Source organism: Oncorhynchus mykiss, chromosome 1 (genome assembly GCF_013265735.2).
Source record: "Oncorhynchus mykiss isolate Arlee chromosome 1, USDA_OmykA_1.1, whole genome shotgun sequence".
NCBI classification, from domain to species: Eukaryota; Metazoa; Chordata; class Actinopteri; order Salmoniformes; family Salmonidae; genus Oncorhynchus; species Oncorhynchus mykiss.
In genome coordinates, this window is record NC_048565.1 from 47,777,485 (window position 1) to 47,803,739 (window position 26,255).

Sequence of the window (26,255 nt, forward strand, 5' to 3'; positions counted from 1 at the left end):
ATTGCACTAATCTGTCAAATGTTCTCACAAGAGGCTTGTGTCCGACTGGAGGAACAGGGACAGGTAGGTTCAGTCACTGGACTAGAAGACACTAGTGAGGTTCTCATCACTAGTGTCCAACAGGGGCAGGTAAGGCCAACTGCTCTCTCAGGCCGGATGGAGGACCTCCGGGGGGGGGGGGGGGGGGGGGGGGGGGGGGGGTCATTATTCCGTCACACTCCTGGTTAGACAATTTTACAATCATGACCATGCTCAAGCTCTTTTGCAGTGGTCATGACACCACCCCAGAGTTTCTCTCACAACTCACCTCTTATCTTTTGCAGGGACCTCTGTGACTGTGGAGTGGCCCGGCAGTCCAGCAAGCAGAAAGGGGGCACAGATTGTTTGCTATTGCAAACAGTCTTACTCTCTGCAGAGATGAGGAACTCTACATGGCACGATACCATCATAAATCCATGAGTAAACACATGTTCTCATGTTTTCAGGCTGAACGCCTGGCACCATTTCCCAGTCCCGATTCCAGTCCCCGGTGCTTCTGTCAGAAATACGTGAGAGAAGGTAAGGAGGCGGCCCTGTGCAGGAGATGCTGCAAGCATTTTCACGTGTCTTGTTTGTCTCATGTCGTCAATGTGCGTGAATTTGTCTGTCCATCGTCTGTCATCTGTTTTGTCTGATGTTTTCCCCACCCTTGTTTTCACTGCTTGGCCGGCTCCCCGACTCGAGACGGTAGGTATTTTACTACATTGCATGTTGTTGTAAATTGTATGTTATTGTAAATAACCTTAATAACCTGTTGTAATATTGTAATTAATTTGTATAAAGATGTGTTTTCTTGCAGACATTGGCTGTGAAGTTGGTTGGTAAGTATACAGCACATGTATCTGTCTTGTATTGCAAGTAACGTTTACAAGCATGTAAATATTTGTATATTTTTCCATTTGTTTGCTGGTAAGTATTTGAAACTGGACCCTCAGGACTGCCATGGGCAAGTCCCCAGTCGGACACAACAGCAGTGTCCAGGCCTCCACCAAGTACTCACCCTATCGCCTCACGCCTGTTGTACGGACAAATGTATACATTTGCATTCTAAATGTATTCATTGCAAGTAAAATGTTAAATTGACTGTTCAGTTGCCCAGTTCCTTACTGGTCCTTTGAGATTCTCCAAAGTAGCCACCTTTTGCCTTGATGACAGCTTTGAACACTCTTGGCACTAGCAGATAATGACAACATGACAATAACAGTAGCTTTAAATTATGTAATGAGATGGAGGAGGGGATGGGATGAGTGGACAGATTGTCGGGCAATCAGATGTCACTAGATGCAGAAGTGAATCTGGAGGGAAAGAGAAAGGATGAGGAGAGCGGAAAGAGGCTGAATCAACAGACAGGTGCTGCGACTAGTTATTCTTGTCACTTGTCCTCGACAGGCAGCCAGTCACAGTTTAATTAAGGCCTTTAACCCCCTTCTCTATCTTTTTAGTGTTTGACCTGATGGGGCTTGGATAGGTATAGCAATATGGTGATGACTCAACCCTGCTGTGTAATGGACTACAGGACACTTCTGCCATATTACGTACACAAATCTAGAACCCCCAGATATGCAAACACCAACTAGAAACCAATGTCCAATTCCATACCAACCCTGACCAAAAATGTTATTTGGAATTGGGCACAAAATATGAATGGCTAGGGAAAAAATAGGGGATAAAATAGGGGATAAAATATATTTATTTGTGTTTAACACTTTTTTGGTTACTACTAGATTCCATGTGTTTATTTCATAGTTTTGATGTCTTCACTATTATTCTACAATGTAGAAAATAGCAAAAAGAAATAAAAACCCTTGAATGAGTAGGTGTGTCCAAACTTTTGACTTGTACTGTATATATACTGTATATATATTTTTTATATACAGGCTAGCTAAAAAATAAGGGAAAATTGACAAATGATTACATTTTAGGGTAAAAAAAGTTTAGGCGGAAAGACATATGTTTGCACCCCCTATTTTAATTTGTGCCATGGCTCAGGTGGAAGAAAGGCTGTTTGACTCAGCCAGAGATACAGTGCACTCAGAAAGTATTCAGACCCCTTGACTTTTTCCACATTTTGTTACATTACAGCCTTATTCTAAAATGGATTCAGTTGTTTTTTCATCAATCTACACACAATACCCCATAATGACAAAGCAAAAACTGTTTTTTTTTATAATTGTTTTGCCCATTTATAAAAATAAAATAAAAAACCTGATATCACATTTAAGTATTCAGACCCTTTACTTTGCTGAAGCACCTTTGGCAGCGATTACAGCCTAGAGTCGTCTTGGGTATGACACTACAAGCTTGGCACACCTGTATTTGGAGAGTTTCTCCCATTCTTCTCTGCAGATCCTCTCAAGCTCTGTCAGGTTGGATGGGGAGTGTCACTGCACAGCTATTTTCAGGTCTCTCCAGAAGATGTTCAATCAGGTTCAAGTCCAGGCTCTGGCTGGACCACTCAAGGACATTCAGACACTTGTCCTGAAGCCACTCCTGCGTTGTCTTGGCTGTGTGCTTAGGGTCGTTGTCCTGTTGGAAGGTGAACCTTCACCCTAGTCTGAGGTCCTGAGCGCTCTGGAGCAGGTTTTCATCAATGATCTCTCTGTACTTTGCTCTGTTCATCTTTCCCTCAATCCTGACTAGTGTCCCTGCCGCTGAAAAACATCCCAACAAAATAATGCTGCCACCACCATGCTTTACCATAGGGATGGTGCCAGGTTTCCTCCAGACATGAAGCTTGGCATTCAGGCCAAAGAGTAAAATATTGGTCAGACCAGAGAATCTGGTTTCTCATGGTCTGAAAGTCCTTTAGGTGCCTTTTGGCAAACTCCAAGTAGGCTGTCATGTGCCTTTTACTGAGGAATGGCTTCCATCAAGCCTCTCTACCATATAGTCCTAATTTGTGGAGTGCTGCAGAGTTGGTTGTCCCGCTGGAAGATTCTCCCATCTCCACAGAGGAACTCTGGAGCTGTGTCAGAGTGACCATCAGGTTATTGGTCATCTCACTGACCAAGGACCTTCTCCACCAAATGCTCAGTTTGGCCAGGCGGCCAGCTCTAGGAAGTCTTGGTGATTCCAAACTTCTTCCATTTAAGAATGATGGAGGCAATCGTGTTCTTGGGGACCTTCAATGCTGCAGAAATGTTTGTACCATTCCCCAGATCAGTGCCTCGACACAATCCTGTCTCTGAGCTCTACAGACAATTCCTTTGACCTCATGGCTTGGTTTTTATTCTGACATGCACTGTCAGCTGTGGGACCTTATATAGACAGGTGTGTGCCTTTCCAAATCGTGTCCAATCAATTGAAGTTACCACAGGTGGACTCCAATCAAGTTGTAGATTAAAGATGATCATTGGAAAAAGGATGCATCTGAACTCAATTTCAAGTTTCATATCAAACGGTATGAATGCTTATGTAAATAAGGTATTTCAGTTTCTAAAAACCTGCTTTTGCTTTGTCATTATGGCGTATTGTGTGTAGATTGAGGAAAATGTTTCATTTAATCAATTTTAGAATAAGGCTGCAAAGTAACAAAATGTGGAAAAAGTCTAGGGGCCTGAATACTTTCCGACGGAACCGTAGGTATTCGATGATGAGATGGTCATATATATGATATATACTCAATACTTTTTTTGGGGGGAAGCTATGGAAATGTAGTTATTAATGTCTACATACGTTTTTGCCATGTATTCTATGACAAACACCTTAATGCATACTTTGTCATTGTATTATGTGAGCTAAACATACAAATAAAAAAGTATATACATTTTTTTATTACTAATGCTACTATCCCTGCTACAACAACAACAAAAAACTTGAATACATGTAATGTTGTCCTTGAAATACTGTAGAATTCCATTCATTCCTGTGGAGGACTGCTCCTGGGAAGTGCCAATATGGCAGATAGGAGGATTCAATGGCCAGTACAAAGCATCAGCAAACCAGGGTTTATATACAGACATCATTGGTCATATTTCATGTCTAACAATGGGATTCGCTGTCCTCAGAGAGGAAGAGGCAGGAGGGATGAAGCAAGATCACGTGGGACCATTCTAGCCAATGAGAAGGCAGATATCCTGTGCACAAAAGGCACAACTCGTATATAAAATAACTTTCCTCAAAGTTGTCGGTATGCCTCGTGTGTACTTATATTGGTATTTTTGTAACAACCGAAACATCACAAAACTTATATTCGATCAAATAATAAATAAGCCATTCAATTGTTTGTTGACCAAATTCGACACTCTCATTGACCTCCATACAAAAATTCCTCACTTGGTGGGTGAACATTTTTTAGGCCGAGTTACCCGTCTTGCTTCGCCTTCTACTCTCTTGCTCAGCTCAGTCACGAAGAGGAAGAACTTTGCAGCAGGTGGGTGGTAAACATTCAAATAAGACCCAGCCCTGAAATGAAACGTAGTCAAAGTATTTCCACGTCATCTATAAAAGGGAAACAGCATTGACACAGATTTCCATGAATGTCCCACTTCGGATTTCCCATTTATAGCCCAAATAGATCATACTTTGACTAAAACTATGACTGACTTAAATCAATTTCCAACATCATGGATAAGCTCAGGACATCGTCTTTCAGTTGAACAAAAGTGAATTTCCGCTGTTGTGGTACTTTTAAGTACGCTCCTCCTACTCATTTTAATTTAATGGTATCCACCACTAGATGGCGGTGTTTACCCTACAATTCGTGTTGCCTTCCGCCACAGGCGATCCAATAGCGGGGCCCTAGGTGCTACCAGAAAAGTTAGTAGTAAGCAGAGACAACAGCTGAGCCTCAGTCTAAGAATGTTGCTTTCTGCTATGACACCATGGAGTCCATATTGTTCATGTATGACACTGTCAACTTGGCCTCGAGTGTGGAGTGCCAATGTGTTCAAGGCATCCCAGGCACACCCTGGGCGGTCTCTTTGCATGGTCCTGACTGAAACAGGTGAAGCGTACTCCATGGCCGTCTGCTTAGGGGGATGTAGGGGAGGCAGGAGGTTCAGTACTTCAGGACAGGTGCCATTATGAACTTCAGCCTCCCTGCTCGCAGCAGGGGACAGTTATGAGTGCAAGGTGTCTTCCACAGACTCATGGTCAGTCCTTGTATTCTCTGTCTATGAGTGTGGTTTAAGTGTGGTTACAATTTACCAGACCCATCTTTTAGCTTTGTACCAAACCGAGTGACAGGAAGGGCTTGATCAACACAAACTCAGGGCTGTGGCAAAGATATTATCGTTTGACTAGTTTATTGCTTTGCCTTTTCGCCTCTGCTTTAAGGTAAATCCCAAACAAGGGATGGTGGAAAAACAGAGTTACAGTGAAAACGGATGAACCTGACAGAATGCCACCAGCCAAACCCACGGAAGGCATGTCCTGCTGTGTGATATTCAACAGTGAGGGTCACTGGAGGTATGACTCTAAGCAAACAGCACCACCTGGACACGACACACACTATCACAGGCTCAGTATGGCAACACTGGAGGAAAGTCTATATAATATTGTGAAAGCGTATCTAGGATGTTCTACCTGGTCTCATGCTACATCAGGCAAACTTTTTGATGAAAAACGTCAAGCGTTGACGTTTGTTTGACTTTTTTTTTTTGGAGAACATAAACAAATGAGAAACATTTTGGGGCAGCCATATTGCATGCTACAGAATGCTTCTCGTCTGCAGTTACTTCGCCTAGCCCACATTCAGTAGGGAATGTAGGCAGTGGTTTCTGATTGGGTGTCTCTCTGGCTGCTGTGTAGTGTTACTCACACAAGAGGGCACTCCAGGCAAAGTTATGGTTACATGAATCTATTCTACACGTCTGCCTCAGTCTGTTGTGTCTACCCTCCTAGAAAGCAAGTGGGCTTGCAGGCTTTTGTTCCAACCTTACTCTTAACACACCTGATTCAGCTAATCGAGGTCCTGAGGTAAAAGGGATGGAGTTTGTTTTGCAGGAGGCTATCCCCCTGCTCTGAACACCACATGAAGCTATATGTTAAATGAGGATGACACATGAGGTCATTCATTATATATATGTAAAGCACTTGAAAACTTTGGGAGAAGTGCTATTGAAATGCAAGACTTACAAATGGCTTGTTTATATTATTTTCATATGAAAAGTACTGCATGTGATGTGGGGGAGAGAGAGCTTGTTTTGAGGCAGAACATTACCTCAGACCTCAGAGGCCAGAGACTGGGCCGTTCACCCTGGTGTTCTACCTCTGAAAGATCAACACTGAGAACAGATGTTTCTATAGAGGTCCTGGAGAGAAGTGGAGAGGGAGAGGAGCGGGAGAAGGTGAGGAGAGGGAGAGGGAGAGAAGAGGAGGCATAAGGGAGAGAAGATGGTGAAGGTGTACTGCATGGCAGGGGGCTAGGTGGTATCAGATCCTAACATCTGTCAGTCTTAGGGGTTATCCCATGCAGAGTGGACCTCACACTGGTTGAGAGACATGTCCCAACGGTGTCGGATGTCGGGTGGTGTTTAGCTTCGATGCACAACACAGTTGGGAAAGCGAGACATATGGGCCCTAAAGTCAATCAAACAATTGCTTAACTGCAAATGTTAACATTTTAGTTTATCTATTGAATGCAACTTTGGCCAATTTATACAGAGGACCGCTCTTAAATACATTCTGAGGGTATATCTTTGGTATGATCGAGTTACTACATTGATAGACTCTTTAGATTTTATGAAGCAGATCATTTTCTTTTAGGAAGTGGTCATGGGCCAATCATTTGAATGCGTTATATGGACCAATTTAGCAATATTAACATATCGTAGCCACTAGCCAGGCATAATAATGCTCATCCATCAATTACGGCTTGATTATCTGAGGATTTATAAGTCTTTGTTTTGCTGTTACTTATCATATTTGAACTCCTTTTTTAGACATTGTGGTAGACTGGACTTGGCCCATGGGCTGCCATTTGTGTATCTGGCACTTAGAAGTAATTCTATAAAACTAAATGGGTATATATTCTGCACTATTCAAAAACGAAATTGTCATATTTTGCCATTGTGATAAAATGATCCATATACTATCAATTTGAGTTTAAAGTTTAAAAGGATATCATGTATTCTTCTTATGGCCTTTGTGTAGCCTGAGTTTTTTTTTACTGAAACCAAGACCAGAGATGTGTATACAAATACAAAAATTAAGTAGCTTACTGAAAATGTAAATTGTCAATTAAAAAAATATATATATATGAAAGGTTTGCATAAGATCACGGTGTGTCTTTGAGTTGACTGTAGGCCTAGAACATCTCGATGAATCTTTAAACATCCATAGACAAACGTGTTTGTATTTATTCACACTTTCTCTGTTAGTTATCAGCTTCAAAAAAGACTTGTTTGTCAAGTGGCTTTTGAGCAAAATGTAGCCTATGCAGAAAGCAACGAAAAATCCCTAACATAGAAAACATACTTTAGAGATTACATAGCCCTTTGAGTCATTGTGAATTTAGTAGGCCTACACACAGGCGCGTTTTTCCTCACCTTTCTCTGCATGTTTTGTTACTGTTTGGCTCTTGCAATTCCACGATTAAGAGAAATCCCCTCCTTCAGGAGAACATAAATTCGAATTTACACACTTAATTCCTCGAAGATGGCCTTGGAAAATGTAAGCTTCTTATGTGTTGATATTTTAAAAACCCAGATATATGCCTGGTTACCGTGGAATATTTTGTGGTTTGATCAAATGTAAGTTCCTCTCTGCTCAAGTTAAAAAATAAATTAAAAAACAGACTACAGCATTTCTGATATAAGGATTACATTTTCCACAGTTGCTTGAAGTAATGGCTACTAAAATCTAGAGTACATGCAGAGGGAATTCCGAGAGTAATGCATGGCTTATTGCAATACAGGACATATTGCGTATTGGAATGGTGCTTCGATAATGCAGTCAATGCAATGATGAATAGTTTTTATCCAATAATCCAATACTTTTGCCGGCATTGGCAACTTTCTGTGTGGAGTTGTGTGCTTCACATGGCTGTGATTATTTGGCAAAGCACACGTCAACTATTGCAGCCATGCAACACGAAATTAACCTGGTAAAAATAGGTCATTTTTGTTGCGTAATGAACGACCAATATAAATGGAAATGACAAAGTAACACACTTTTCTTCTAAAAAAAGACTACAATAAAACTAGTCTTCTTTAATTAATAATTATTCACCACGTGGTTTGACAAAGGAATCCACTTTTTTTCCCTCCACATTATCCCTTAAAACATTCTAAATGTAATAATTGAATATTCACATTCCTAAATAATTGTTTGTTGCCTTTTTAGGGACTCCCAGGAATAGTCAATGTCATTGTGCCATTTGCATCTCAATATGTTTTTTTCCCCGACTGAAAATATAGTTTCTTTTCCCAGTTGGACAATAAATAAAATGTCTATATAGAGCCTATAGCTTACCAAATGTCACACAGGCTACTAGACATGTGTCATACCTTTCTTAATTTCATATCTCAAGTCTTTACAAATATCTATCTGTGTTTGGCTCCTGGCTTGGCTGTCTCTTGCCAGAGCCTCGGCTCTGTGTAACATAGTTTGATGTAATCCATTTAAATGCGTCGCTGACCCCATGTTGGATCCGGGGTTCTGCAGGTGTCCAAAAGTGCCATGATAGTTCGAGTAACCCTGGAAAAAGGGAGACGTATAATAGACATGTCTGGATAGGGCTGCACTGTGAGGGAAAATATTCTGAGAAGCGTCTCGTAATGGAGATGACATAGGCCTACCGCCCGGAATTTCTGTACGTAATTGTCTGGGCACGGTCTGAGCGGCATCACTACACCCTTTACATTTATCCGAAGAAGTTGCAATCTCCGCGAGCGACCACAGTTTTGGTTTCGGGGCCGGAAGGGCCGAGTGAATCACTGATGTAGCATTGCTGGAGTTGCCTGAGTCATTACGCCTCAGTGGAGGTGGACTTTCCGAGGCTGCGGAGTCTGAATCCCTTTCCACTCCAAGGTCCGCGTTTTGGGGAGATGCTGCGGTGGTGGGCCGTGGCATCTCGGGCACTCTCCTGTCCCCGTGGTCCTTTACATTCGGATCAATTAAGACAGGTTCCATGTCATTGCCGCTATTGTCTTCTTTGTATTTCTCACAGGGGATTCCCACTGGATTTGGATGCTGCCCAACTGCAAGATATAATAAATTAGACCAAAGCGTTCCAAGGATTAGGCCTAATCACCCTGTCAAGGTCTAACGAAAGCAACAACATGTTTAAGTCTATGCAGTGAATTACATAAAAATTGGCCAATACTTTTGAAACTAATGAAACGCCTGGGGAAAAAAGTATTTTTAGATATACTGTAGCATAGAAACCTATATTTTTTTTAAAGTGACTTAAACTTACCTGCTTCATTTTTCGACCCAATTTCTGCCGTGGGCTTAAGTGGCTCTTCTTCGTCGTCATTCTTCTCCAGGTCAATGTTGTCATCTTCTTCCTCATCCTCACTTCTATTCCTCGGGGTCCACGTCATTTTATTCTCTTTCTTCAACCGCCGTCTGGCGTTGGCGAACCAGGTGGACACTTGGGTAAGGGTCATCTTAGTAATGATGGCCAGCATGATCTTCTCACCCTTGGTTGGGTAGGGGTTTTTACGGTGTTCATTGAGCCACGCTTTGAGAGTGGCAGTCGCATCTCTTGTAGCATTTTTCCTGTATGCAGGGTCTCCATATGGATAGCCCAATGCTACACCGAACGGGTGATACTCTAAAGAGCCAGCGATACCCGCCGAGGGATCGTACGCGGAGCCCTAGAAAGTCAATAGAAAGTCAATAGATACACATTTCTCTCAACAGTTTGACCTCACAAGACTGGAAAGCTTAAAGGTAGACATTGATAATTTCTAGACCTTCAATTTCCAATTGTAATGATCATATTTGGAGTTCAAAATGTATATATATTATAGGCCTATACGTAAGCTATACAACGTATGACAGATACAATATTGGGCACAATTTGAACAACAACAACAAAAAAGTTTTTATTTTGCAAAGTAGAAAAAATAATTGTGAATAATCATTGCATAAGCTCTTATTATAAATGACTTAACTTTTATACATGTTTTATTTAACCTCTATTGATTGTGCACTAATTGTATCAGAAAGCTATACTTCAGCTTACTCGTTACAAAATCTGGATACAAATAGGCCTTTTCAAAGAAACGAAAGGCATTTTTTTCCCAATAATTATTCCGAAATCGAACAGTGCGTAATTGTTAAACTCTACAGTATTCACTTACCACAAATGAGTTCAGTGCCGCGGTCTGCTCTCCGCTATACTGGAGGTGAGAATTGAAGCCAGGGGATGAACCATTGAACGCCGGTGATCCCGCGTAAGGGGCGAAGGCTGAGCCTGAAGACGACCGGCCCAGTTCCTCTGTCCTTGGTCCTCCTAAAATCACACTGGAACTGAACGGGGGACAGGAATGGAGAGCTAGAGACACCGACGGTTGGAAGAGAAAGCCTTGAGGATAGGCCATGGTGAGTGACTTCCTAAAGTCAGTCACTTATGTCCACTTGTGCACTTTCGACCTTAGATGCACACACACAAGGAAAGCGCATGAAAACTCACACCTGAAAACAGTTCCCTTCCCTCAATGTTCGCATTTGAAAAACAACTAATCCATTTAATAACATTGCGAACTGTTGCGTTGGTTGGTTTGTTGTTGTTTGCTGCAGCAATTTGTCAGGGAAAGTTGTCTGCATGTAGCCTTCCAACGGAACGCTTTGTCGATGCTCAACCTGCCAGGCTCTGGATATGGGAGAGTCAGCGGAGGAATAGGCAACCTCATTCTACGATCCTCAGCTCCACCCCCGTGCGCGCGCGCGCACACACACACACACACACACACACACACACACACAACACGTTATGCTATAATTTAGATCGAATTAGACTATTATCAAATCATTAAGCTAGTATTGTGAAGGCTATCTGTACCCCAACACACAAAATGATGTCAATCTATATAATTTAGACCCAATTATAAATTATTTTATTATCAACTGCACTCCTCGTTAACCAGAGCGGGATCGCTGTATGCACTGCTAACAGGATCCCTAACCTGATCTTCAGTTGTAACAATTGCAGGTATATAGGCTATATCACAATTGCATATATCTAAATATGTTATTTACCAGAGAAATACATTTAAAAACACTCAAGTAAAAGCAGATAGCCTAATAAAAACAAAGGAATATTTGTACAGTCTTACCATTTGGTTTAATTGGCTGTTGTGGTTTCAAATAATTAGTTATTTGATTTGTCAGTAGATGTTTGTGAATAATACTTCTTGCCCCTGAATACAGTTGCCAACAATATAGCCAATCAGGCATAGAATAAATAGTCGAATGGACAGACGGATAACTTGTGGGGAACTGTCCAAGTGCTGAATGTTGGCACTGTAGGTAGTGACGTCACATTTTCAAGCTCAGGAACGTCTCAGTGGACGATTAGGCCAATCTACGATCTGTGAGTTGCGTGACGTGCTGAAAGCTGGCTAGAAAACAGACATTAGATCATCCTCATACTCTACAGATCGTTTCTGCTATCAGTTGAACATGCATGCTTCTCGCTGTCGCCAATAGGGCAATGAATAGGCTACACATCGACATCAATGGAAGCCTGATAAATAGTTTGACCACACTTTATCAGCAGAAAAAGAAAGGGACAGTATTTCTCTGGACCATATAGCCTACACCTGGCATTTTTTTCTTCTCAAACAAGAGCAGATACAGTAGGTGAGTAGCCTAGTCCTATCCTAATTCACGTTTTGGCTATTAAGTTCTAAGGAAAGGTTTACCAATGGGGGGGGGGATACGTTTTACACCTCAGGTAGCCATACAAGTAACATGCAATTTAATATTTGTTTACATTATATTTGCCTAAAAGCATAGCCTAAACACGTTTTGATTGATATGGCCCGTGCTTACTGTAAGCTTCTATTGTAAACACAACCCTGAACAGCGCTGCTTAGTCTGGCCTTAGACCTGTGTGCAGGGACAGAGTTAATCTTATTTGTTGTTACTATAATTAGAGTGGGTAGCTTAAGACTTCACTTTCGCACTGGCCCATGGTATGTGGTCAGTCTCTGTCATTGTCTTATGAGAGAAAAAGCAACAACAGTGCATCTTGATATGCTCAGTGTTTCTGATTTTCTTTAGATGGCAGCCACACCAACCCACCAGGTTTGGATGTCCCTTTCTTATTGGTCTACTAACTCATTTACAGCCTGGTGAAAAGTCCATCCCACCAAATTTCAGGCGGCCTTTTCAGTCAGCTCGTACACCAATAGAATCACGTTTCTGACGACACTGGGCCTTTAAGATACGAATGCTGTGTTGATATTCTGAAATGAATCTGTTCTCCCATCCATTTATCTGTGACAGATAGCAGTAATAAGTTGACTTTACAACATTTCATAAACAGTATTTAAAAGGCAACAGCAACATGATTAACAGTAGACTTTTAAGACACCTGGGAAAGAGACTGGGATAATATTCCCTTTTCAATTACACAAAAAATTACCAGAGCGAGCCTGAAGAAAGAGTACATTTTCTATGAAAATAAGTCAATAACCTGAAACACAAAAAAAATATTGATTGAGCATAATGAAGCCTGAGCAATGTGAAAACACTTCTCCTTAAGGAGTCTCTCATCACATCATAAGCATGACCGCACTCCTTATTGGTGCAATTTATGGTCTTTGTGTGTGTATGTGTGTGCTTGTGTGCAGCGGGAAATGGTGCAGTTGTTGGGCATGATCATTTGTGGATCATATGCAGTTTCTCAGTTTATAGACTACAGATAGGTTGGGTAGATTAGAGATGGCATTTTCATGCCTTTAAGCATCCCTCACTAATGCACTGTACTGATTACAGTTGGGGAGGTGCAGCATACCGTAGGCTTGCATCTTATCACCACTGTTGGTAGGTGTGGAGTGCATGAGAATCATATTAGAGGCCATGAATGCATGTGGTATGCTGGTGATCTATTTCTAATCAGCAGCTCTACATCTACACCAGGCGGTGCTTAAGTAATGCCCGGAAGGTCGTCAAGGACTCCAGTCTCCCGAGCCGCGGACTGTTCACTCTTTTACCATCTGGCAAGCGGTATCGGAGCACCAGGTCCCGTACCAACAGACTCCGAGATAACTTCTACCACCAGGCCATCAGACTGCTGAGCAACTAACCCTGCAGTATCTGTCTCCCTGCACAGACCTGCACCGTAGTGACTATTTGCACCCTAGAGACTTTCTGTACTTTAGACTATTTGCACTTACTCTCCACTCATCCAACCCTTACACAAAAGTACACACACACACACACACACACACACACACACACACACACACACACACACAAGCACACACACAAGCACACACACATTCAACACTGCTGCTCTAGTATATACTATTTATTCTACTGCGCGACCAAGACACAATTCCCCTTATATTTGTAAATACAGTCATACTTAACATTGCACCTTCGTTAATGTTGAGGGTTAGAATGTGTTCAGAGCTGGCAGACAGGGTAGTGGTGTTGAAGTGGCCAGTCTAATTAAACATCATTTCTCTGTCTCTTTACAGAAATCCATTTCCCTTGTCCCAAAATTGTAGCTACCATCTTTAAGGCTTTGTCTGAGGAAGATGTATCCATAACCGTTATAGGGGTCTTTACCGTCCTCCCTCGGCTAACATTTGTCTGGGGAAGATGTATCCATAACTGTTATAGGGGTCTTTACCGTCCTCCCTCGGCTAACATTTGTCTGGGGAAGATGTATCCATAACTGTTATAGGGGTCTTTACCGTCCTCCCTCGGCTAACATTTGTCTGAGGAAGATGTATCCATAACCGTTATAGGGGTCTTTACCGTCCTCCCTCGGCTAACATTTGTCTGAGGAAGATGTATCCATAACTGTTATAGGGGTCTTTACCGTCCTCCCTCGGCTAACATTTGTCTGAGGAAGATGTATCCATAACCGTTATAGGGGTCTTTACCGTCCTCCCTCGGCTAACATTTGTCTGGGGAAGATGTATCCATAACCGTTATAGGGGTCTTTACCGTCCTCCCTCGGCTAACATTTGTCTGAGGAAGATGTATCCATAACCGTTATAGGGGTCTTTACCGTCCTCCCTCGGCTAACATTTGTCTGGGGAAGATGTATCCATAACCGTTATAGGGGTCTTTACCGTCCTCCCTCGGCTAACATTTGTCTGAGGAAGATGTATCCATAACTGTTATAGGGGTCTTTACCGTCCTCCCTCGGCTAACATTTGTCTGAGGAAGATGTATCCATAACCGTTATAGGGGTCTTTACCGTCCTCCCTCGGCTAACATTTGTCTGGGGAAGATGTATCCATAACCGTTATAGGGGTCTTTACCGTCCTCCCTCGGCTAACATTTGTCTGAGGAAGATGTATCCATAACCGTTATAGGGGTCTTTACTGTCCTCCCTCGGCTAACATTTGTCTGAGGAAGATGTATCCATAACTGTTATAGGGGTCTTTACCGTCCTCCCTCGGCTAACATTTGTCTGGGGAAGATGTATCCATAACCGTTATAGGGGTCTTTACCGTCCTCCCTCGGCTAACATTTGTCTGGGGAAGATGTATCCATAACCGTTATAGGGGTCTTTACCGTCCTCCCTCGGCTAACATTTGTCTGGGGAAGATGTATCCATAACCGTTATAGGGGTCTTTACCGTCCTCCCTCGGCTAACATTTGTCTGAGGAAGATGTATCCATAACTGTTATAGGGGTCTTTACCGTCCTCCCTCGGCTAACATTTGTCTGGGGAAGATGTATCCATAACCGTTATAGGGGTCTTTACCGTCCTCCCTCGGCTAACATTTGTCTGAGGAAGATGTATCCATAACCGTTATAGGGGTCTTTACCGTCCTCCCTCGGCTAACATTTGTCTGAGGAAGATGTATCCATAACTGTTATAGGGGTCTTTACCGTCCTCCCTCGGCTAACATTTGTCTGGGGAAGATGTATCCATAACCGTTATAGGGGTCTTTACCGTCCTCCCTCGGCTAACATTTGTCTGGGGAAGATGTATCCATAACCGTTATAGGGGTCTTTACCGTCCTCCCTCGGCTAACATTTGTCTGGGGAAGATGTATCCATAACTGTTATAGGGGTCTTTACCGTCCTCCCTCGGCTAACATTTGTCTGGGGAAGATGTATCCATAACCGTTATAGGGGTCTTTACCGTCCTCCCTCGGCTAACATTTGTCTGAGGAAGATGTATCCATAACCGTTATAGGGGTCTTTACCGTCCTCCCTCGGCTAACATTTGTCTGGGGAAGATGTATCCATAACCGTTATAGGGGTCTTTACGGTCCTCCCTCGGCTAACATTTGTCTGAGGAAGATGTATCCATAACCGTTATAGGGGTCTTTACCGTCCTCCCTCGGCTAACATTTGTCTGAGGAAGATGTATCCATAACCGTTATAGGGGTCTTTACCGTCCTCCCTCGGCTAACATTTGTCTGGGGAAGATGTATCCATAACCGTTATAGGGGTCTTTACCGTCCTCCCTCGGCTAACATTTGTGCACTCGAGAAATTAACTAGTTTGTCTTCTTTTATTAAATCAGAAGTTATTATCTTGGGTGACCTAAATTATGATTGGGAAACGCAGGCTTCAGAAAATCTGAAAGACGTGTAAAGACCACACAGCCCAACCCTAAAGATCCTTCAAAGTCAACTCTTATTGATATTATTTTAACAAAAACACCAGAGAAATATGTTTCTACTGGTGTCTTTGCCCAAGACATTAGTGACCATTGCCCAGTTGTTTGTGTTAGAGATGTGAGAATACAAAAAGCGAAGGCTCGTGTCATCACAAAGAGGAACTTTGAAAATGTCAGTGAACATACTATTTTACATGATCTTTATTTTAGTGTCCTTGATTGTATTTAAGATATCCCTGAACCTGATTTAGCGTTGAGCATTTTTGCAGATGTCTTCAATACTATTGTGGATAATCATGCTCCCTTCAAAAAAATGAAGGGTTGAAGGTAGATCGAATGCCTGGTACACTTCGGAATCATCAGAAATCATTCATAAAATAGATAGATGCTTGGGTCAAGGCCAGGTACACAGGCTTAGGCACAAACTGGCAAGCTTTTTAAGCCACTGAGGAATCATTGTGTAAGACAAATAAGAAAGGCTAAATCTGATTATTATGTAACCGCTCTTTCCGATTGTAACCCGGCGAAATTCTGGAAAACTGTCAAGTCCCTGAAGAGTTCTACTTCCTCCTCTCTGCCACAACAAATTAATTCAGACACTCATTATGGGAAGAAAATGCCTTCATTGATGCATTTAATCACCATTTTTATTTCAGCGGGCTATCTCTGAAAAAACTTCTAAGCCTCTTCACAATGATGTTGGGCTGGATGCTGATAGGGGGACCTTGCTGAATGAGCAGAGAAATGACATTCAAAGCTTTTGTTTTAGGCTATTTGCAGAAAAATAAGTCCTGGATGCTTTGCTAACAATAGACAACAAGAAATCCACATGGGGCTGACCAATTGTATCCCAGTCTGTTGAAGTGTGCAGCGCCCATCATTGTTGGTTGAAGGAATTTTCTGTAGAGCTCTGAGACAGGATTGTGTTGAGGCACAGATCTGGGGAAGGGCACCTAAAAATGTGTGCAGCATTGAAGGTCCCCAAGAACACAGTGGCCTCCATCATTCTTAAATGGAAGAAGTTTGGAACCACCAAGACTCTTCCTAGAGCTGGCCGCCCGGGCAAACTGAACAAGGGCCTTGGTCAGGGAGGTGACCAAGAACCTGATGGTCACTCTGACAGAGCTCCAATTCTTCTGTGGAGATGGGAGAACCTTCCAGAAGATCAACCATCTTTGCAGCACACCACCAATCAGGCCTTTATGATAGTGTGGCCAGACGGAAGCCATGACTTTCAGACCATGAGAAACAAGATTCTCTGGTCTGATGAAACCAAAATTAAACTCTTTGGCCTGAATCCATGGTGGTGGCAGCATCATGCTGTTGGGATGTTTTTCAGTGACAGGGACTGGGAGACTAGTCAGGATTGAGGGAAAGATGAACATAGCAAAGTACAGAGAGATCATTGATGAAAACCTGCTCCAGAGCGCTCAGGACCTCAGACTGGGGGTGAAGGTTCACCTTCCAACAGGACAACGACCCAACGACCCTAAGCACATGGCCAAGACAACGCAGGAGTGGCTTCTGGACAAGTGTCTGAATGTCCTTGTGGTCCAGCCAGAGCCTGGACTTGAACTCGATCGAACATCTCTGGAGATATCTGAAAACAGCTTTGCAGGGACGCTACCCATCCAACCTGACAGAGCTTGAGAGGATCTGCAGAGTAGAATGAGAGATACTCCCCAAATACAGGTGTGCCAAGCTTGTAGTGTCATACCCAAGAAGAGACTAAAGGCTGTAATTGCTGCCAAAGGTGCTTCAAGGCTCTGAATACTTATGGAAATGTAATATTTCAGTTTTAGATTTTTTTTTAATACAATTTTAATGTAAAAAATAATCCTAAAAACCTGTTTTTGTTTTGTCATTATGGGGTCTTGTATGTAGATTGATGAGGGATTTTCTTTTGTTTAATCCATTTTAGAATGAGTCTGTAATACAGCACAATATGAAAAAAGTCAAGGGGTCTGAATATTTTCCGGAATGCACTGTATATACACTACCAGGTCAAAAGTTTTAGATCACCTACTCATTCAAGGGTTTTTCATAAAATTAAATAAACTATTTTCTACATTGTAGAATAACAGTTAAGACATCAAAACTATGAAGTAACACATATGGAATCATGTAATTAGTAACGAAAAAGATTGTTAAACAAATCTAAATATATGTATGATTCTTCAAATTGCCAACCTTTGCTTTGATGACAGCTTTGCACACTCTTGGCATTCTATCAACCAGCTTCATGATGTAGTCACCTGGAATACATTTCAGTTAACAGGTGTGCCTGTTAACTGTTAAGGGCATAGCAGGATTTCTTATAAGCTTCCGGGTTAGAGTCCCGCTCCTTGAAAGCGGAAGCTCTAGCTTTTAGCTCAGTGCAGATGTTGCCTGTAATACATGGCTTCTGGTTGGGGTATGTACGTACGGTCACTGTGGGGACGATGTCATCGATGCACATACTGTATTGATGTGATGTACTCCTCAATGCCATCTGAGGAATCCTGGAACATATTCCAATCTGTGCTAGCAAAACAGTCCTGTAGCTTAGCATCTGCTTCATCTGACCACTTTTTTTATTGATCTTGTCACTTGTGCTTCCTGTTAAATTTTTGCTTGTAAACAGGAATCAGGAGGATAGAATTATGGCCAGATTTGCCAAATGGAGGGCGAAGGAGAGCTTTGTATGCATTTCTGTGTGTGGAGTAAAGGTCGTCCGGAGTTCTTTTCCTCTGGTTGCACATTTAACATGCTGAAAGAAATTTGGTAAAATGGATTTAAGTTTGCCTGCGTTAAAGTCCCGGCTACCAGGAGCACCGCCACTGGGTGAGCGCTTTCTTGTTTGCTTATTGCGGAATACAGCTCATTCAATGCTGTCTTAGTGACAGCCTCTGACTGTGGTGGTATGTAAACAGCTATGAAAAATACAGATGAAACATCTCTAGGTAGATAGTGTGGTCTACAGCTTATCATGAGATACTTTACCTCAGGTGAGCAATAGCTTGAGACTTCCTTCGATATCATGCACCAGCTGTTATTTACAAAAATACATAGTCCGCCGCCCCTTGTCTTACCAGACGCCACTGTTCTATCCTGCCGGTACAGCGTATGACCAACCAGCTGTATGTTGATAGTATCATCGTTCAGCCACGACTCCGTAAAGCATACGATATTACAGTTTTGAATATCCCGTTGGTAGTTTAATCTTGTGAGTTGGTCATCGATTTTATTTTCCAAAGATTCCACGTTTGCTAGCAGAATGGGAGGAAATGGGGGTTTATTCGATCGCCTAGGAATTCTCAGAAGGCATCCTGCCCTCTTCTGGCCCCTTTTTCTCTGCCTCTTCATGCAAATCACGGGTCTAAATCACGGATCTAGGCCTGTTCCCAAGAAAGCAGTATATCGTTTGCGTCGGACTCATCAGGCTCGTTAAAGAAAAAAAAGGATTCTGACAGGCTCTAACCACCAGGCTACCTGCCGCCCCAGGTGTAGGTAGCCCTAGGTAGCCTAGTCAGGAGGATACATCTCTGTAAGTCCTCCTGACTGGTGGTTATATTTTTTAAGAAATTAAATATGCTTATATGCAAATATGCTCTGCTAAAATCTGGGTAAAAGATTGAAAGTAATTTGAGACTTATTCAGTAAATGTAGTAATTGTTTGCTTTTCTAAAGTCTACCAATCTTGTCAGCAGGCATGCCAGCTAAGATAGTTAGACCATCTAGATACTCTAACTTGATTTAAAGCCTGAAATTGCTTCTTGGTAGGTAGTGTGGTTGGGAGATAGGTTCCCAATCTGGGCTAGCTAAAGCCAATTTCATAAAATTACCAGGTGGCTAGCAATATTACAGAGAAGCCACAACAAATTTGTAACCACAATGTTGTTATTATTATTGTTTATTATTATTATTATTATTATTGTATTTTTTTTAACGGGACACATCTGAAGGGGCACATGCCCCCTATGGGCATGACGCCTCTGTTGGTATAGACGAGATATCCCACTAACCACAGTATTTAAGAACAAGGCTTTTAGTCTAGAATTCAAATGTGTGTTTGTCTGTGCGTGCGTGTGTGTTTGTGTCAAGACGCCCATCTGCACACATTTGTATACTTGTATGTTTTAACTATTGCCTCATGTTGTTCTCCACTGGCAGGTGACTCTGTGCCCTATGACAGAGTGTTCTTCAGTGTTACCTCAGTTCCAGGAGTCCCAGCAGGACATGGACGGGGAGTCGAGGCGTTCAGAATATCACCAACAGCCCATGACACCGAGACAGTTTCAGGACTGGCGGAACAGTCTAGGCAAGAGTTCAGCACCAGACCAGAATAGACTAAACCTGCAAGGTCTTGACCAGGGTCCAGCACAAGACAAGGAAACACTGCCAGGTCATGACCAGGGTCCAGCACAAGACAAGGAAACACTGCCAGGTCATGACCAGGGTCCAGCACAAAATAAGGAAACACTGCCAGGTCATGACCAGGGTCCAGCACAAAATGAGGAAACACTGCCAGGTCATGACCAGGGTCCAGCACAAGACAAGGAAACACTGCCTGGTCTAGAACAGGGTCTATCACAAGACAAGGAGAGACCGCAAGGTCTAGACCAGGGTTTAGTGCAAGATGAGGAAACACTGCATGGTTTTAAACAGGGACCAGCACAAGACCAGGCGAGTCGGAATTACTTCCATCAAGTCCAGGATCAGGATCGTTCACTAGGCTCCAATAAATGCACAGCAGAAGAACAGGATCCTTCCATAAAGGTCTCAGTCCAGGATGAGGATCCACCAGGGAACCAGGACTATCAATGTAATTTAGTCCTGGGGCAATGCACAGCTCATAGAGCAGACCAGGGTGAAAACAGGCTGAGTGGTGTGAACCAGGATCCAGTATATTTTGGTCCCGCACAAGACCACAGCAGCCCTCATGACATCCCCATTCTGGTGTCAGCTGGGAACCAGAACCAAACACAGGACTCAATCCATGATCTAGCTGGTGGAATGGATCTACCACACTGCACAGATCCAAATCCAACCCCAAAACAGGACCAAGAGAAACTGCTTGGGACAGACCAGGAGCAGGCCCCAGTGGACCCAGATAGACGACTTAACCAAAACCAGGACCACACCACAGATGAGGCTTGTGGGGAAGATGCGGCAGGGGAACAAGGCGCCTGTATCCCAGCGGTGGTGATCACTCAGACAGAAGGGGTGAGTAAAGATACAATACCCGATGGAAAATAATAATATGCACTCATTGATATTCATGGGTTTCAACTGTACTGTTCCACACCACTCTAGACTAGAGCTCTGCCACACGGCTCACACTGCCAAATGTCTTCTCTTCCTCAACCCCTTTGTTTTCCCAACTCGCAGGTAGGCCTTTCTTCTCCGTATTTGTTCTTTGTTCTTTGTTTAAACGATGTCTCTGATCATGTTCAAAGCCCATCTTTTCTGACAGCTTTTTCCTCTCTCACCCCTCCTCTCTTTATCCTGTTTCATCGAACCATTTTTTATTTCTTCCACTGAAATCTGTTTCTCTATGTTCACATTGTACATGATTTTATAGGTTTAGGGTGGTAAATAAGGCGTTCTTGTCCTGGTTCCACACATCACAATGTTGATTAGAGATGATCTGAACTTCCTTCATAATATAGATGATTTTCCTACTGCAGCGGATTTTCTTATTCAAGCAAATGCTTTCACAAAGCCCTCCTTAGTGAATAGGTTGTGTGTGTGTTTAGGTAAGGACATCTCTCTGTCGTCCATTCCCTCCGTTTTCCATCTTGATTTAGTTTGCACTATTGTCTTTATACTACCTTCACCTGCCCTTCTGGCAATAACTCCACTTTCAAAAATAAAACAATATTAAAGTAGGCCTACAAATGAGTCCAGGTCCGTTTCTTAAGTAGCTATTCAGCACAGTGGAACAGAATGTTTTAAACCAAGCCGCTCATACTGTAGTTATAGACTGTAAGATGCTATAATCAGAGGCGGGAGGATTCCGAGGGGGTAAACATGTGAGAATTGAACTCTCTTACAGCCAGCGCTCTTATGACAGAATCCATTTCCTGCTCTCATGTCCAGTGATCCAAACCGCCTCCAAATAAGTTCCCCTCACAGCCTCTCCCTCACACACGGCAGGCGGAGCCGAGGAGCACTTAAACCAAATTGACTATACCGATCTGAATTATGAAGATACCGATATCATGCATAAAGTTATTTACTCCTCTGAAGAATTGGAATAAGTAATTCCCTCAGATGGCGGTACGGGGGAACTAATATGAATGCAAATAGGGTTAGCCTCCTGCATTAGTGTCTGATAAACAATTTACAGGCCTCAGTGTTCACTGGGGAATACACACTCTCATGGCCACACACACAGTCCCCCCCCCCGCGCACAGGAGGAGATGGGGAGGATGCCAATCTGGAGAGAGAGGGTCTGTTCCAGCATCCCCTTTCTTTCGACGTCCTTATCTCTATTAACCCCTTGAGCTTCTGGAATCATTACAACTAGATCAGACCACCCTGTTACATTTTAGCACGATGAACTATATAGCATGAAATATAATTTAAGCATGAAATACACTAGCTATACAAAAGTATGTGGACACCCCTTCGTATTAGTGGATTCGGCTATTTCAGCCACACCCGTTGCTGACGGATCTATAAAATCAAGCACACAGCCATGCGTTCTCCATAGACAATCTCCATTAGTTCTAGTGAGGGGAAATCTTAACGCTACAACATACAATTCCATTCTTCCAACTTTGTAGCAACTGTTTTGGGGAAGGCCCTTTCCTGTTTCAGCATGACAATGCCCCTTGCACAAAGCGAGGTCCATACAGAAATGGTTTGTCGAGATCAGTGTGGAAGAACTTGACTGGCCTGCCCAGAGCCCTGACCTCAACTCCATCGAATCTTTTGGGATGAAATGGAACGCCGACTGTGAGCCAGGCCTAATCGCCCAACATCAGTGCCCGACCTCTCTAATGCTCTGATTGCTGAATGGAAGTAAGTCCCCACAGCAATGTTCCAACATCTAATGGAAAGCCTTCCCAGAAGAGTGGTGGCTGTTATAGCAGCAAATGAGGGACCAACTCCATATTAATGCCCATGATTTTGGAATTAGATGTTCAACGAGCAGGTGTCCACAAACCTTTGGTCATGTAGTGTATCTACAGTTGTCATTTCTTTTGGATGTCTTTTTTACCGTAGGTATTCCTCCCATTTCCCATGGTATTTGGCCATTTTGACTTTAGTGATTTTTGTTGTTGTTGTCCGAATTAAGTCATTTTTGTCTTACAGCTGCCTCCTCCTGCTTTCAATGTTAAAGAGTGGCTTCCTTTAAAAAGAAACGAAAACGAATCCCTTTGAATATGGCCTCTGTGGCAGTGTCAACATTTAGTGTAAATAGGATAATTTTGGTCATGAAGTCAGTTTTGTCTAAAACAGAGTTTGGAACATCCGTGAATCACAGTGGGTAAATTAAGGCTGGGTTTGGATTTGATGTTGTCCATTTGCCCACTAGCATGCAATAGCATGGACAGTGAGACAGACCTGCCCAGCAGCTCCGACAACACGTCGCACATTATTTATTTTTTTACTTCAGAAATACTGCACCAAACACAATTAGTTAGATGTAAAATTGGGCAACTAAAACATCCTCAGCAAAAACATCAAAATGAACAAAGTTATCTTAGATTCCTTCTGGGGATTTTGAGGAAGTGAAATCGGTTTCCACGTCTACAGTGTCTCATGGGGGACAAACATCATTAACCAAACGCAGAATCGGTCAGGAAACACACCTCCAAGACTGAATTCTCGTATTAAATACACACTTGCCAATCGGCGTATTCGGTGGCTCTTTAAAAATAATCATCCACATTTTCAGCTCATCGACTTCCTTAAGGTTTGGTTAAAGTGAAGAATAGTGTTTGGAATGCCATAACGTTAGACATATGCTTGGTGAAGTGTGTGATTTGTTTTTTTACGGCAACCATTGCAAAAAGTCTCATTTTGTAACTTTGTAAGACTCATGAAGGAGATTAACAGAGCAACCACATTTTGAGCAAATAAATAGTGTAAGCCGGGCTAAAGAATGATTTTCCATGGACACTGTGACTTCAGATATGACTCAACATTTAATTACTCAACTTCTGGGGACAAATCAAATCTAAGGAGAAATCATATGAGCCGATAGCTAGCAACTGCTATGGCACCAAACCCTAATCCGAAGAGATCTCCCAGTACCCCTGATCTTTATACCCAGAGCAATAGCATCTGATATCACAATAAATGTAATTCAATTATGGTCCCACAATAGTACTACAAGTGGGAGCCATACAAAACAGTGTCAACATACATTTCGACAACAGAGGGGATTAGCAATAGCCCTGCAATTGACATTTAGTTGTCGGAGTTCTCTTCCCTTTTTGTGCTGCTGGCTGTCAAGGCACCGCAAATCACTGCTCTCCTTCTATTGCCTTTGATTGGGCGACATCGTGTACGTCATCTCCTTCCCCTCCTTTTGCCTCTTCATCTCCATACTGCCCTTCACATCTATGGTTTCTTACTGCCTTCACACTTCATTTGCGTGTCCTTGTTAATGGTCTATGTGGTGCTATTTGTGTAATAGAGAAACATTGATGTGTATTGTTTGTCAGTCACTGTACCAATTAGAGTCCCCCCCCCCCCCCGTGTCATATATGTAGAAATGTCTCCCATCTTGTCTTCTGTTGGCGTTTGTCTTCCCAATTCAAACCCACTTGATCATTTACATGCTCTCAGTTGTGAATTAAAAATAATTGTTGTACATGACGACAACTCGTATCTTCACCACAGATTTCCACAGAAAAGTTCACCAACGTTACTCTTTAACAGTAGGAGGATAACATTGTGTTTGTGTGCCTGGTCATTACCTGCCATGAAAACTAAATGAGCAAATGATGAGTACTATAACTCTCTCGCTCTTTCACCAAATGTGGATTTTATATCACTGTATTGTACTGGCTACAGTATATCCCTAGTTGAAACTCAGAAGGGCCAAGCTTTTAAACCCAGCTTTGTTGTATGCTCCCTACCAGCAGCCTGGCAAATACTTGTTTTTCATGACTTTTAATCTGACTATTAGATGTGAATTACAATGCAGACAGACGCCAGTCTTTTACATGGTGTCTCTTTTCAAATGGTGTCATAGCTATGGAACGCAGTAACACTTGAGCACTTCGACATACTGTAATTAACTGAAATCAAACTGATTGGAGCAGTATCCTCTATATATTCCAATTTTAGTGCATTTTACGCCGTGATTGAACAAGGAATCTGTGTAACGTGTCAATGTGTGTGTGTGTGTGTGTGTGCTACAGACTCGTCTGGATAATTAGCTCTCGAGGGATGACAGTCGGAACAGTTAAAGGACAATCATAGCACTATGGGATGTTAAACTGCTGCCTGCTGCCTTTGTCTTTTACTGCGACCTAATTGTTTTCTACAGGCCAGGCAGGTGCTTCACTTTGTAGCTTCACAGGAATGAGAGACTTTCACACAAGCAGACGGACTGATATTTTGTGGAGTTGTAAACACTCTCTCGTATGATAATTCAGTGGCACACGAAAGCACATTTGAAAGACAGGTCTCTTATTGGAATTGATGGGGGTAGATCGTATCGTGCTGAGTGCCAACAGTGGGTTTTTCTCTCTGCATTGTTTGTTTTTGGTAAATTAGTTTTGCATTCATTCAGGACAAACACAATTGTGTGGAGCAAGAGATGATTAATTCAGATTTGCATAGCCTAGCATCTGGAATTTAAGTTAATATTACAATGACTTCAAGATATCTGAGCAGGATTAGAATAGAAGATATTGGCCTACATATTATGTCTGCAAAACAGCCCTTGAAGTTCACAAAATAACCATAGCTCTCCACAGCAGTGGAGGCTCTTCATAGGAGGAAGGGGAGGACCATCGTCCTCTGTGAATTGAATGAAAATAAGAAGAGTGAAACATTAAAGAAGTTATCCTTTTAGGGGAAAACTATACTAAATGTATTCATGTCACAATGGAGGTCTACAGTTGCCTCAGTAGCCTCACTCTGTAGGGTAGCACCATGGTGTACCCGGAGGACAGAGCTTCTGTCCTCCTGGGTACATTGACAATACAAACCCCAGAGGGCTCATGGTTCTCACCCCCTTTCATAGACTTACACAATAATTATTACAACTTCTAGAGGACGTCCTCCAGCCTATCAGAGCTCTTGCTGCATGAACTGTGACTTGTTGTCCACCCAATCAAAGGATTGGAGAATGAATCTAGTACTGAAAGCATAAGCTACAGCTAGCTAAGACTGCTGTGCATGAAATGTGGTGAGTAGTTGACTCAAAGACAGAGAAAGACAATAGTTTAACAGTTTTGAACAAATGAATTTCCTCCAAAATTAAGAAGCAAGAGTGAGAGAGAGATTTTGTTATATTTTTTTAAACTTTCACATTCACTTACTTAGCTAGCAAATGC

At 42.5% G+C, this 26,255-nt stretch overlaps 2 protein-coding genes across 2 annotated transcripts in view; one reads left to right on the forward strand and one right to left on the reverse strand.

The window, feature by feature from the left end:
• Positions 1-8,153: 8,153 nt before the first annotated feature.
• On the reverse strand, positions 8,154-10,809 carry LOC110524174 (iroquois-class homeodomain protein IRX-5). The gene is made up of 3 exons (XM_021603570.2): positions 10,293-10,809; positions 9,401-9,803; positions 8,154-9,182 (listed from the first exon to the last, which is right to left on the reverse strand). Exons 1-3 carry the CDS (start codon positions 10,530-10,532, stop codon positions 8,473-8,475), a joined length of 1,353 nt encoding a protein of 450 aa, XP_021459245.1. The 5' UTR covers positions 10,533-10,809; the 3' UTR covers positions 8,154-8,472.
• A 773-nt stretch (positions 10,810-11,582) lies between these two features.
• The window catches only part of LOC110520968, a 35,398-nt gene continuing 20,725 nt past the window's right edge, over positions 11,583-26,255 (forward strand). Inside the window, exons 1-2 of the mRNA XM_036989632.1 lie at positions 11,583-11,793; positions 19,903-20,955. Of these exons, the coding sequence (XP_036845527.1) occupies positions 19,918-20,955 (1,038 nt within the window). The 5' untranslated portion in view covers positions 11,583-11,793; positions 19,903-19,917. The remainder of the gene's footprint in view (positions 11,794-19,902; positions 20,956-26,255) is intronic.